The 13,501-nt window shown below is 51.0% G+C and overlaps 1 protein-coding gene across 1 annotated transcript in view; it reads right to left on the bottom strand.

Annotated features, from left to right (window-relative positions):
• ATPAF1 (ATP synthase mitochondrial F1 complex assembly factor 1) overlaps positions 1–13,501 on the bottom strand; it is a 168,937-nt gene that overhangs the window by 23,401 nt on the left and 132,035 nt on the right. The window contains exon 7 of the mRNA XM_085602706.1: positions 786–881. Coding sequence (XP_085458832.1) covers positions 786–881 — 96 coding nt within the window. The remainder of the gene's footprint in view (positions 1–785; positions 882–13,501) is intronic.

The following is a 13,501-nucleotide window of genomic DNA, read 5'->3' as shown; positions in this document are numbered from 1 at the left end:
GGCACCTGTCTGTATGGTAGCTCTGATTGGAGCCAAAAGTGGGCAGTTATAAGAATAAGGGTCAGATGTAAAACCCTTTTTTGCGGCCGCAAACGGGAGATCGGCCCGTTTGCAACAGCAAAAAAGGTTCCAGGCATGCACAAATGTTATTTTACGAGACACTGACTCGCAAAATAGCATTTGCGACTCTCACTATTAGGAAAGGGCATCCCTTCCTAATAGCGAGTTGCCATGAACTGTTGTTTTCAAGTAGGTGGTAAACCCCTTTCTGAGTGTCTGCCTAAATATTTTTTAAGAGCGGGCAGTGGGCCCAGGGACCACTGCCTGCCCTTTAAAATGAAACTGAAAAGTTTCATTTTTGTTTTTTAAATGCATCCCATTTTCCTTTAAGGAAAAAAGCTGCATTTAAAAAAAAAAGACCTGGTTTATTGAAAAAGCAGTCACAGACATGGTAGTCCGCTGTGTGAAATGTGCCACATTATGGCAAAAAAAACAGGCACAACAATAAAACGTTTTTTCTATGTGGGGAGCTGCTTTGATAAGGGTCAGTAATGCAAAAGAAATGTTCTGGTGTATCATTAGGCGGCAGACAAAGCACAGCAACCATGGACATAAAAGATATTATAGCAATGTGATAGCTTCAACAGTAGTTAATAGAGTGAAAAATATTCAAGAAGTAAAACAGAAATGACATGCAATAAAAGAAAGAGCTTACACAGACTAGGGAAAAGTGACATAAATTACCAGCAAACAACGATGCTTGAATTAACCTGGCAAATCCTTACCTGAATATTTATGAGGGTTGTAAAGTGAAGCTCTGAACCCGACCACTGGCCCATATAAAACTCATATCCCTCTCGCCTTGGTAACGCGTACAAGAACTGCATGAAAAGAGAACAGTCACAATGGGGACCAAGAACACATTCAAGTCTCACACTTTCTAAAACTATAGAGTGTTGTACACCTTTGCAGATTGCTCAACTGAATTGTGAATCCTGCAGTTTATTGGATGTTGTTTTTTTCTCCTTCAAGAAGTTAAAGAAGTGTAGTGCAGTAAACAACTTTGCCTGACTCACTCTTCCCTGCTGTGAACCGCTGCAATCCATGGGCCAGATGGACTAAACACTGGTGGCAAAGTACTGGTCAGAATTTGTGACCATTATTTTTGTGAACAGTGTGGTATTTTGCAAACCGACCTGTGTACTTTATAGGTCAGTTCCGAAAATACCAAATCGTGGTAGGTAGCAATTCGACCTACTTCATTATTTTAATGAGGTAGGGCACAAACTGCGACCCACTATGGATCACTGCCATCACAGGGATGGTACTCTGCCAGCAGACCAACATGTCTGTGATTGCTTTTCAATAAAGCAATCCTTTAATTTTACATTCAGCCCATTTTCCTTATAAGAAAAAGGGATGCAGTAACAACAACAAAAATGTAAGGTTTTACAAGCTTTTTTTTTTTTAGACTAGGCAGTGTCAAATGTTTTTGTCAACATTCCCAAAGAAGATGGGGTCCTTTTAGGACCCCTTCTGTTCACAAATGTGTTACCACTTTCTTTCAGTAGTCGATAAAATATTAATGTTTAGCAACGGGATTTTGGTGGCAAAACATTAATACATCCTGATGGACTTGGCCCTTTCTACAGGGTCATCCCCAAACGTTTTTGCCTTCACCGTCCTGTATTGTGAACCAATTTTGTTGGCTTTTAGGACTCTGCACACTTTACCACTGCTAACCAGTGCTAAATTGCTTGTGCTCTCTCCTTTAAACATTGTGAAATTGGCTTATAGCCAATTGCCACATTTAATTTACCTATAGGTCCCTAGTAAAGTAGTACTACATGTACCCAGGGCCTGTTAACTAAATGCTCTAGTAGGCCTGCAGCCCTGATTGTACCACCCACTTAAGTAGCCCTTTAAACATGTCAGGTGTGCTATGGTAGCCTGTGTGTGCAGTTTTAAACTGCCAATTCGACCTTTGCAAAATAAACCGTTTGTCAGGCCTAAACCTTCCTTTTTAATACATATTAGAACATTGGAATGTTGGAAGCTCCACTGAAAACAATGGAGTGCTCCGGGCTTATAATGGCTGTTATAAGCCCCGAGCTCCAACACTCCAATGCTTCTTTGTGACTGTGAACAAAGGCTTCCGGGAGCCTGAGGGGATTTCAATCCCCTCGCGCTCTCTGAAGCCTTTGTTTAATTTGTTAGAACATTCTGCCCTCTAGTGTCAGAATGTTCTAATAGCCTTATAGAACTTCGTAGCAGGGCTATATCGGCTATTAAAGTCCCACTGCCTTGTCAAAGTCCCTCGCCTTTGGCTCGGGCCTTTAACGCTGCAGCGGGCCTTTAATAGCCAATATAGCCTGCAACGAAGGGCTATAAGGCTATATAAGTCACCCCTAGGGTAGGCCATAAACAGCCCATAGGGCAAGGTGCAGTGTTTTTAAAAAGTTGGACATGTACTTTGAAGTTTCAACATGTCCTGGTAGTGAAAAACTCTTAAATTAGTTTTTCATTACTGCAAGGCCTACTTCTCCCATAAGATAACATTGGGTTTCCTTATTACATTTAACAAGTGAAAATGTTCACTTGGGGGCAGGTATACAGTTCGGGACTGGTGTCTTAAGGATTGTAATTTAAAATCGGATTTCAAGTCACAATTCTGAAAATGGCATTTTCTTTTCCTTACAATTTGGTGCCTGAAGCCTGTCACTGGGTCACTTGAATAGGTGTAGCTGGCAGTTGGTCCTTGTGTATTGCTCCCAGACAGTGAGATAATGGGAAGATAGGCAGGATGGGCCATTCTGACTTAACGAGGAGGCGGAGCTGCCACTTTCCATACTTGTACATCACAAAGGCACTGTCTGAACACACTCACAAAGAGTATGTCACTGGTCTTTTGTGTCCCTAGACAAGGAGGAGGAAGGGCGGAATGGAATGCCTGACACCTCATTAGGCAGTGGAAACCCCCAGAACCCTCTTCAGTACATATTGGGACATGGGGAAGACACAGCAGAAGGACAGCTGTAGAAGGACTGTCAGTCTGTTGCCCCCCTGTTCTGCCCTCCTGCCTGAGTGAAAAGGACTGGACCTGCATCTTGAACCCAGAACCACCAGAGTGAGTCCAAGGGCTAGTTGGCTGTCCCCCTAACCAGAGCCTAAGGGACAGAAGAGGTCCAACAACTTTGTACCCAGCAGCAAGACGGTGCCAGCTGTGAGTTCTACCCGCCCAGATGGAGCCACCACCGTCCTGGACCCATGGAAGTGGGTCTGAAGATGCTTTGCCAGTCCAGCTGTGGTCCCAGCAGAATCGATGTAGTGCGACGCATCTCCTTGCAAAACTCTTCATCGGAACTGCTGTACGATACATGTCTTTGCATAGCAAGCCCCTTGTCAGTTGCATCCTCGCCGACGATGCAGGGCCGTGTATAGCAACTCCTCAAAACCGCTGTTGCACGTCTCATCCTCGATGCGGGACCTCGCAACGCTCCGCAACCAAGAATTAAGGCACTTTGTTCAGCGGGCCTAACTGGGTCGCTGTAGCCAGCCTGCACTTCATCGCAGTCGGCCTCAACTTGTGACTTTGTTCCAGTCTAGCTTGACCAGATACCCACACTTGGCACTTTGTGCTTTTTGGCACTATTTTCACTTAAATCTTTAAAATTGCATATATCCGGTTCTGCTGATTGGAGTTTTGCTGTTTTGGTCTTAAATTATTTATTAAATGTTACACTATTTTTATATGGTGTGGGGTTTTTCTTGTGTTGTGCTTCACTTTATTACTGTTTGAAATTTTGCATAAATACTTTAGATATTGCCTCAAAGTTAAGCCTGACTGCTCTCTGCCAAGCTACCAGAGGGCTGAGCACAGGTTAATTTGGTTAATTTTGCTTGTGACTTTAACCTGACAAGGACTGTGGTTGCTGCTTGAGTAGGGTTTTACCCCTCTCAACCAGTAATCCAATTTCTGCACTGAAAATCGCTGTTTGGAAGGGACGCCTTAAAAGCACCCCTTCCAAATACCGATTCGGTATGTAATCTCAAATCCAAACTGGAATTCGTGACATGTTACAGAACAGCAATTTTGGTTTGATACAACTCAAAAGGCAATTTTGCAGTCACAAATGGTCCTATTTTGAAAACTGTCACCCTTGGCGACCACAAAGTGCCATAACAAAAGTGCCATAACAGACCCAGCTCTTTTTCCAATGCTGAACCAACATGCAAGAACGTCTAATTAATTACAAATGTTTGGACGTTGGCGTTCAGAGTTCTACTGGGCAGAAGAACCATAATTAATCAACACTGCTGCCCTGCCAGATTCATCTTTTCGGTACCGCATTTAGAGGTAAGAGAACCACAGTGCTACCGCCTTCAACCTGTTGGCTCTTTTTTCCTGCCTAAGACCAGCACTACAGACATGCTAATCAAACACACGAAAATCACCTACATGAAGAAAATGTCTTGAAGGGTACAGCCACCAATTTTAAGTTTTGCTAAAAGAGACCAGTAGTTTGGCAGTTTGTTTCTTCGATACAAAACAATAATGAGGACAGCTGCCCTGGCACTTTAGTGTTAGCGAAAGCCCTCCCACAGCATTGGCAGGGGCACTTCGCCAAAACAATCCCTGCCAACTTTGGATTATATATACGTATGGTGGGTAGTCTTCAGCCTCGACACCCATCACCTTCTACTTTTACCTCTGTGCACCTAATAAAAACAATAAAATCACTGTTTTTCAAGTATGCATTTTTTTTCTTCAAATTGCAATGACTGACAACAGCCTTGAAGTTCATTGAGAGTCAGAGTTGCTCCATCATGACATGGCTTCATCACTTCTGGGATTCAAACATGGGGAAAAAATGTTTAGATATTTATGTTTCATTTCAATAATTTGTTGGAAGATCTTGCTATGGTGTAGAAAATCAAAATTGTTTCTGTACTTTACACGATTCAGAAGATAACATAGATGAGCTACCGGCATTACAACATTAGGGTCTAGGTAAATGAAGTATTAGTAACGAGTCAAACATGCACACAACATCAACATCATTATAGCAGTAGTGCATTGAACTATAATGGTATCCCACTGCCTTGCACACAAGGTTCACAAGCCCATGGGGAAATGGCGGTAGAGATTTAACGTTTAAAGCACATGATACTCACAGCATTTAAAAATATCAATATTGGGGGGGGTGGCCAAGATGGCGAGCGGGTAGGACGTGCCCCCCCGCTCCCGTCGGCTGCCCGCTTGCTTCCCGGCGCTGTAGCCGAGCATCAGACCTGTGGCAGTGCTCTGGAGAAGGGCAGGGACTGGTCTGAGACGGTACTCGAGCCCAGGAAAGGTCCCAACCGATGAGCCCAGCAGCCCGTAATGGAGCTGCGGGGGGAGCCGGGTCATTCGTGGAGCTTGCCTCAGCGAAGCTGCGGACCTCGGCTGCCTATCTTTGGCTCCATGGGGAAGAGAGGTGGTCTTCCTGCCATCCCTGCAGGACGATCCCGGCGAAGACATAGGCGGAGGAGGTGTGATGGTGAGCGGTGGTCCATGGGGAGCCGGAGAGGGCTATTAAGGCCGAGCACAAGACCACGAGCTTGGGGCCTCAGTGGGCAGCGATTTCTGGGCCTCCAGCGCTGCAGGTGTGGTGCACAAAGGCGCTTTCTCCCCCCCCGCTCGGCAGAGCGGATTTCCCACTAACTGCAACGTTCCTGGTGTAATGTTGGGCCCTAGGCCCTCATGCTGCGTAGAAGGACTGACGCTGCACACATAGTTAGGGTAGTGGGTAATGGCCACGAGTACGTGTGCTCGGCCCTTTTATTATCCTCGTCACCTGACCCAGTGACGTAGGTGGTGGGTGGGTGTATAGTGTATTACACACACATTGGAACACTAGAACGTGTCCATGCTAGGACACTAGATCCCTCCCAATTTTTAATGACAAAACCCAAAGTCAAAGTTCAACCTGTGGGAGAAAGAAAAGCCATACATATGTAAGACAGTGACCAAAACTTCTGCAGTCTCTTACGCCTCCGCTGCTTGGGGTCCCAGATGATGTTCTTCTTGTCGCGGAGACCACCAGTTCACTGTGGCACCAGCCATGGGTGCTCGATGGATCCAGTCTGTTGACGACTCTGCCTTGAAGTTGTATTCACAGTCTTTTCTTCACTTTACTTCCCTGGCGACAAACACAGTTGAAGTTCTTGCGGTTCACCGCTAGCTGTTGCCGTTCATCTTTCCGTCCTGTCCTCTTTTCATCTGTGGCATGTATTCTGTTTTGGCAAAAGACGGATTGGTTGCAAGACACCCCTCTCACCATGATGCCCCTCTCGCAGGTGTTCCCCTGCCACGGGATATCCCTGAGGCCCTCTTCATCAGATCTGTCCTGGGTTGAGTGTCCTGTATCGTGTTACTCCCATGCCGATAAGTGCGGGTGCGGAGGAGACGACAAGTCTCATCTCAGATTCCGCAGTCCGACCTTGAGGGTAGCTGTTGGCTCCTGTCTTCGCGCGCGATTTCTTCATCCTCCTGGGACCTTTGCTGAAGGGCAGCTGATGACCATCTCTCGTCACGGGGATACTCTCTTACTAGCATCCCTGAGGCCTTTGCCTCTGAGTCACCACGGCTGGCGTTGTCCAGTGTCCGTGTGACCCCAAAGGTGGATGTTCCGAACGGTCCGGCCTGCTCACCTCTGCAGATCCCAGGAGTGCTGAAATCATCGTCAAGCAGATGGTCTTCTCTCCGTGCCACGGGTGTTCTCAGGACTTGCTCTCCATGTTCTGGCACTTGTCGCCTTCCTCATCTTCGAGGTGTGAGTAGTCTTGCCACACTCCTCTCTCTTTCCTCGGTTCTAATCTCCGTGAGGGTGTCGAGTCACTCTGACTTCTCCTCCCACTCTTAACAGTGGCCAACGTGCCACGGATCTATTTCCTTCTTCTCTTCTTCTTGCAGTGGCAACCGTGCCACTCAGATCTCTTCCTTCTCCTTTTCTTGTAGTGGCAAACGTGCTGCTCAGATCTCATTCTTCCTCTTTTCTTGTGGTGGCAAACGTGCCACTCCGATATCTTCTTTCTTCTAGTAGTGGCAGACGTGCCACTCTGATATCTTCATTTCTTGTAGTGGCGAACATGCCACTCTGATATCTTCATCCCTTCGCTTCACGACCTACTCTGGACCGTCTTTGTTCTCCTTTTGGTCTGGCCAGGCTTCTCCATGCAGCGCGCGCACTCTGCACGTGTTCCCCCTGGTCTTGTCCTCGTCCGAGGACACTCTCTCCATCTTCCTCAGCATTCCGAGTTAGGGTCGTGACCTTCTCTTTGTCTTCTCCTTTTCACCAGCTACTTTGGTTGTTGAAGTTCGTGGGGCCATATTCTTGGTCCTCTTCGTTCTTGAACTTCTTGGACCACTTGAAGGTCAACTCTGCCGATCACTGGCAGGATACCTTCGGTCTTTTCGTCAGACCTCTTGTTCCGTAGTTTCACTGACCCGTGCGTCGGTCACCTCCTCTTGCAACCCCTGGTGGGTTGGCTTTTTGTGGTGCGACCATTTGGCTGGTCGGCTTGGCTTTTGTGGTGCGACCATTTGGCTGGTCGGCTTGGCCTTTGTGGTGCGACCATTTGGCTGGTCGGCTTCACGAGGTGCGTCACGTCGTGTGACTACCTGTGTTCACGAGGTGCGTCACGTCGTGTGACTACCTGTGTTTGCTGCCTTGTCCGGCGCTGGTGCGTGCTTCTCTTCGTGCCGTCGTGGTACATCTTCAGTGTAGCGTTGCACCCTGTACCGTGTAATCTCTTGTTGTGGTGGCTTCTTGGCGCCACTGGGTGTTCCTCTGCATCCTTGCCCGTCAGTGTCGGATACTTGCTGCGTCCATCCTCTTCAGTGGGTTCCTCTCTTGTAGGCGCTGCTGTGTACCTTCCGCGTCCGGGGTACATCTGCGCTGAGTCTTTTAGTTCACTCGAGGGTTCGCTCCACTTGATGCGGCGACAGCGCGATCCTCGCTGGGGTGGACGTGGCTTGACCCTTTTCTTCTTCCTTGTCCTGCGGGTTCCTGACGCTGTATCCCGTTACCTGCGGGTTACTTGCTTCCTGCGCTTCTGTCGCGTTCCTGCGCTTCTGACGCATTTCTGCACCGTGCCTCTTCAGTGATGTATCGCCACCGTCGCCTCGCCGCGTTCCAGTGCGCTCACCATCGCGCATCAGTCAGACCTTGCGGTACGTGCCTTGCTGCCTCATCTCTAGCCTTTCTATTCTTTTCCCAGCAGCTGGTGCAATACTGCTCTCCGGCCACTAGATGGCAGTGCAAGGTATGCTCTTCACTCCATTCAGCAGCAACCTTCTCTGCTGCTAACCTTTTCTTCCTTGTTCTTTCACTTTTCCAGGCTTCGGTAGAGTGCAGAAGGGCTGGAGCCACAGCAGAGCAGTGGAGTGCAGGACACGGGGCTTGACAGCAGGTAAGTCTTCTACCATTTGTGTATTGAGAGGCAGGGGGCACAGGCATGTGGGCTTCTCAGAGGGCGAGGCATCACTCCATGGGGCATAGTGGCAGGCAGTGCCCTCGCGCACATGTTTTGGTTTGCTTTTTGCGGCGCTGGCCGCTTGCATGCAGTTCCTGTAATGCCGCCGGGGTCCTGTGAGGTGGGGCATACTCTCCTATGGCCGGCGGCAGCCATCCTTTACATTTACGATCGCCCTCCCAGCCCGCGGCAGCTTCCTGCAGTCCTCGCGTGGCAGGGAGGTGGGGGGTGCACTCGCTGAAGTCTTTGCCGCTTTTACGGGCGTTTATTTATTTATTGAGCGTACAGTACCCTGGGCATCTCCCTCCCGCGGCAGCCTCGCTCACTTCTCCTGCTGCGCGGACGGGGGGGGGGGGGGGGGGGGGAAAGAGTCGAACCGATGCAATGCGCTGCGGGTGGGCTCCGCTTTTACTTTTACCTCACACCGCGCCAGCTCTCAGCTCTTCGTGGGGGCGGGTACAACGGGCACCGCTTGTCTTCGTCGCGGGTGGGCTCCCGCTTCAAGCAGCGTCACTTCTCGCTGTCGCTCCTTTCCTTACGGCCCCATCTCGGCCGGCGGGCCAGATCCTCGTCGCGGGTGGGCTCCGCTGCTACGGGGTGGGCACCCGCTTGGCTATCCTCACTTTGGCGCGGCTCCTCACTTCCGGCGGGCCCGTTCATCCACACGGGTGGTCGCCACCACTTGCCGGGTCGCAGCCGATGCGGGTGGGCTCCGATCGGTCCGCTCTTCCTCCAGTCACGCCGGCAGGCTCGACGGGGTCGGGGTGGGCACCCGACTTCCTCGCCTTCACTTTGGGCGGCTTGTATGCCCGCAGGTCTTCGCGGCGGTGCAGTGTGGGCTCCCGGTCACCGCTCACGCCCGGGGCTCTTCGCACGCACGGCGGCGATCAGGCGCTGTTCTTGCCTGCAGGGGGGGTTACACGCGGCATTTCTCTCCCCCTTATCGATCAGCTGGGCTGCTGCACGCACGGGCACAGCCCCCTCGTCGCCAGTGTAATGTTGGGCCCTAGGCCCTCATGCTGCGTAGAAGGACTGACGCTGCACACATAGTTAGGGTAGTGGGTAATGGCCACGAGCAGGTGCGCTCGGCCCTTTTATTATCCTCGTCACCTGACCCAGTGACGTAGGTGGTGGGTGGGTGTATAGTGTATTACACACACATTGGAACACTAGAACGTGTCCATGCTAGGACACTACACCTGGGACCTCGGAACATGCTTTCTACTGAGGAGCACTTGGGAGTCTGGACAGGGAGCGGACTGGGGAGGCCTCACGCTGTCCCCATGCGCTGGTGTCACCGCAGGGAGGGGAGAACTCCAGACCCCCCACAGGCCATATAGACTCTTGCAGGCCTTTGCCTACCACGTACTGGAGTGTGAATCCACCGGGCCTCCCGCCGCAGTCAATCGAGGGCGGAGGACCCTGAACCCAGAGAGGAGGTTGGGGGGCGCTCCAGTGACCCCCTCAGCATGTCAGTGAAACGACGCGCTCTGGCCCATATTCAGTGCGCGCTTTGCTGGGATGTTGCACGTGGCGGCCCTCGAGCTCCGGCGGGCTCTCAGGGGAGGGCCGGAGTGAGTGAAGGTCTGAGGATACGCATTGGGGCACAAACCGCTTTGCTTATGGGCAGGAGTGCCGAGAGAAACAGCTGACGGGACTCTGGCCAGTCAGAGAGTGGCATTGAGGTTTCAAATTGCTGGAGCTGGACTTAGTCCATTTGCACGGCACGCAGTGGCGGCCCGTTGTGCCTGCGCTGGTACATCAGGTGCCTCCGGGCCGTGTCTGCAGGGTCCATAGCTCAAGCATCAACGCCCTCAAGGGGCGCGAACCGACGCCCGAGCGGCTGGGATCCGGGATCCCTGACACTGCCCTTGACCGCATCCACTCACCACTGCCCTGGGCGCCCAACCGCAGTTCGGAAATGTCCTCAACACGCCCGAAGAAAGACCGAAATGTGAAAGATATGCTCACTAAGATGGCGGGGGCAAGCGGAGGAGATGGCCGCGATTCCCCACTCGTGTCAGGAGGGCAGGAAGAGGAGTCGATGGAGGAGTTTGCTACTCGTGCTTTCCTGACGCAATTATTCTCCAGTCTCAGCGGGACGACCTGCAAGCCCTCAGGAAGGACCTCTCTACTGAAATTAAAGAAGTGCGGCGGAACCTGGATGCGGTTGGGTGGCCACAATTGAGGATCACGAAGAATCGCGGGACGAAGAAGTGGAGCACTTGAAGCAGGAGGTGATTCGACTCCAAACCCAACAGCTAGACCTCTAGGCCCACGTGGAGGATTTAGAAAATCGCTCCCTCAGAAACAACATCCGTGTGAGAGATGTTCTTTCTCAAGAAGAGGGTACGGACCTCACCCTATACTTCTAGGGCCTCTTTCGCCACATTCTACAGGAACCACAGGAATTTGCTATCAAAATTGACAGGGCCCACAGGGTGGGATTGCCAAGGAAAGCTCCAGCACCTCCCCCCGATATACTGGCCTACCTCCTGGACTTTCAATTAAAGGAACTTATTTTGAGGAAAGCCAGGGATGCGCAACCACTCACCTATGGAGGGCACAACATCGCTTTGTACCAGGACCTGGCCGCTATTACGCTACAAAAAGGCAGAGACTTCAGACTGGTCACCATGTATCTTCGAAATCAGGGCATCCCTTACTCGTGGGGGCACCCCTTTCGCATAATCTTCAAGTGGGACGGCAGGCTGAGGCAAATAAGGTCACTACAGGAGGCATGCAAGGTCCTGGGTATCGATGACCCCCATCCCGCCGAGCCAACGGACGGAGACAAGAAAAGTCAGAGAGAGAGATGGCGGCGTGTCGGCAGATGTCGGCAGCTGCCTCCAAGCCAGACTAAGAGACTATAGCTCAGGAACGCTTGGGCAGTGCTGGCCTCGCTGACCGCCGACACAGGTTCCAATCCCGAGGACTGATTGGCTTATTGGGTCAGATAAGTGGTTTAACACTTTGCCGGGGGGTGGCGGGTGGGCGGCTGGGGGTGGGGGGGGTGGGGGAGTGTTGTTGGCCACAGGATGCACCCCATGCCCTATCTCAACATGGAGGCGTGTAAATACAATGCGTCTTCTGGACTGTTTTTTGGGGTCAATATTGTTTTATTTGTTGGGGTTAGGGAGGGGGCAGGGGTGAGTCCGGTAGGACAATTGCTTCCTTCCAGGTGATCCCTGGGGTCAAGGGAGCATTTCCACTGCACTTCCACACTGATCACCATCACTAAGACTCTTGAGGGGGACACTCAGGTCTGGTCGAGAGTAGGGCGCGCCTCAGGGGGCTGCATTAGCTCAATACATACCCACCTGTCATGGTAGCGGACGAGGTAAAAATACTCACACTTAACGTTAAGGGTCTCAATAACCCAGTCAAAAGGCGGGCGATCCTGTCCTATCTGGAACATACGGAAGCCAATATATGTCTCCTACAGGAGACTCACCTCATGGCCAAGGATCACCACCGAATGAGGTCGAGGATATTCCCCCAACAGTACTTCTCTTCTGCAGGTGGGAAAAAGGCGGGGGTATCCCTGCTCCTGTCCCATCGCTGCAAGGGGGTAGTGCGCAACAAGGTGGCTGAGTTACAAGGACAATTACTGGCTTACACTATACAATTTGGTTCCCAACTCATGGTGATAGGTTCCATATATGCCCCCAACTCGGGACAGGAAGGCTTTCTCAAAGCAGCCCTGACGGACATCATGGTCACACAGAATCGCATGACACTAATTGGGGGGATCTCAATATAGTAATGGACTCGAGCAAGGACACATCCCAGACCTCACATTGGCATATGGGAGAGCTGTCGGGGGAGGGGAAGAATTGGTTGACAGAAATGGGCTTAGTGGACATCTGGAGGGAGGCACACCCCATCTCGACGCAATTCTCCATTTTTTTGCACGCACACAGATCCTATGCACGTATAGACTATTTCCTAGGGACCGGGGAGATTAATAGGGTTGTCAAAACAGTCAGCATCGAGTCTGCGGCCCTTTCAGATCACAAAGCACTGATTACATGCCTCTCAATGCCGTCAAGACCCCGCCAAACTGGTTGTAGGCTTAAAGAGAATATGCTCCACAAGAAAACAGTGGAACAGACACTTACAAAGTGCATTCAGGAATATCTCGCTCTTAATGATACCCCGGACATAGCGACAACGACACTCTGGGAAGCGATTAAAGAGGTCGTATGGGGGAATTAATTGCATTGTCGGCTGCCGACAATAAAGAGCGCAAGGAGCTGAGATCTAGCTTAGAGGCCCAAGTACAGGAATTGGAAAGGGTGCATAGCCGAACGCGTGCGCCCAGGGTCTGGAGGCAGCTGGGCACAGCTTGCCGGGATAGACTTAGACAGGGCGGAATATGCTGCAGTCAGGCTAAAACACTCTTACTACATTGGGGGTGACCGCACCGGCCGCCTCCTGGTCAACAGGCTTCGGGCTCAACGACAGCGGGCACAGGTTTCATCGCTCCAGGGGGATGGTCAGAAAGTAGTTACTGTGGATGAGGAGATGGGCTACGTCTTCAGGGAATGTTATAAGAAATTGTACACGGCTGACGCCGCACCGGAATGTGCAATCTCTGATTATCTTCAGTCCATGTCTTTGTCCACACTTACTCCGGACCAGGCGGCGGCACTAGACGCTCCTACTAGGGTCGAGGAAGTGATTACAGCAATATCGCATCTCAAGGTGCTTAAATCCCCTGGCCCAGACGGCTTTTCTGCTCTTTTCTATAACAAATTATGCCATCTTCTCGCCCTGATTTTAACGGGAGTGTTCAACTCCTTTGGGAGTGCGAATCCGATACCCCCCACGATGCTAGCAGCGGCTATTGTGGTGCTGCCTAAGCCGGGCAAAGACAGGCAACAATGTGGCTCATACCGCCCTATATCTTTGCTCAATGTCGATCTAAAAATCTTCACTGGAATACTCATCACGCGTCTAGGCCCCTGCATGCTACACTTGA

This window comes from Triturus cristatus, chromosome 4_2, assembly GCF_964204655.1.
Source record: "Triturus cristatus chromosome 4_2, aTriCri1.1, whole genome shotgun sequence".
Classification (NCBI taxonomy): Eukaryota; Metazoa; Chordata; class Amphibia; order Caudata; family Salamandridae; genus Triturus; species Triturus cristatus.
The sequence above is the reverse complement of the archived record's forward strand: the minus strand, read 5'-3'. Positions and strand labels throughout refer to the sequence as shown.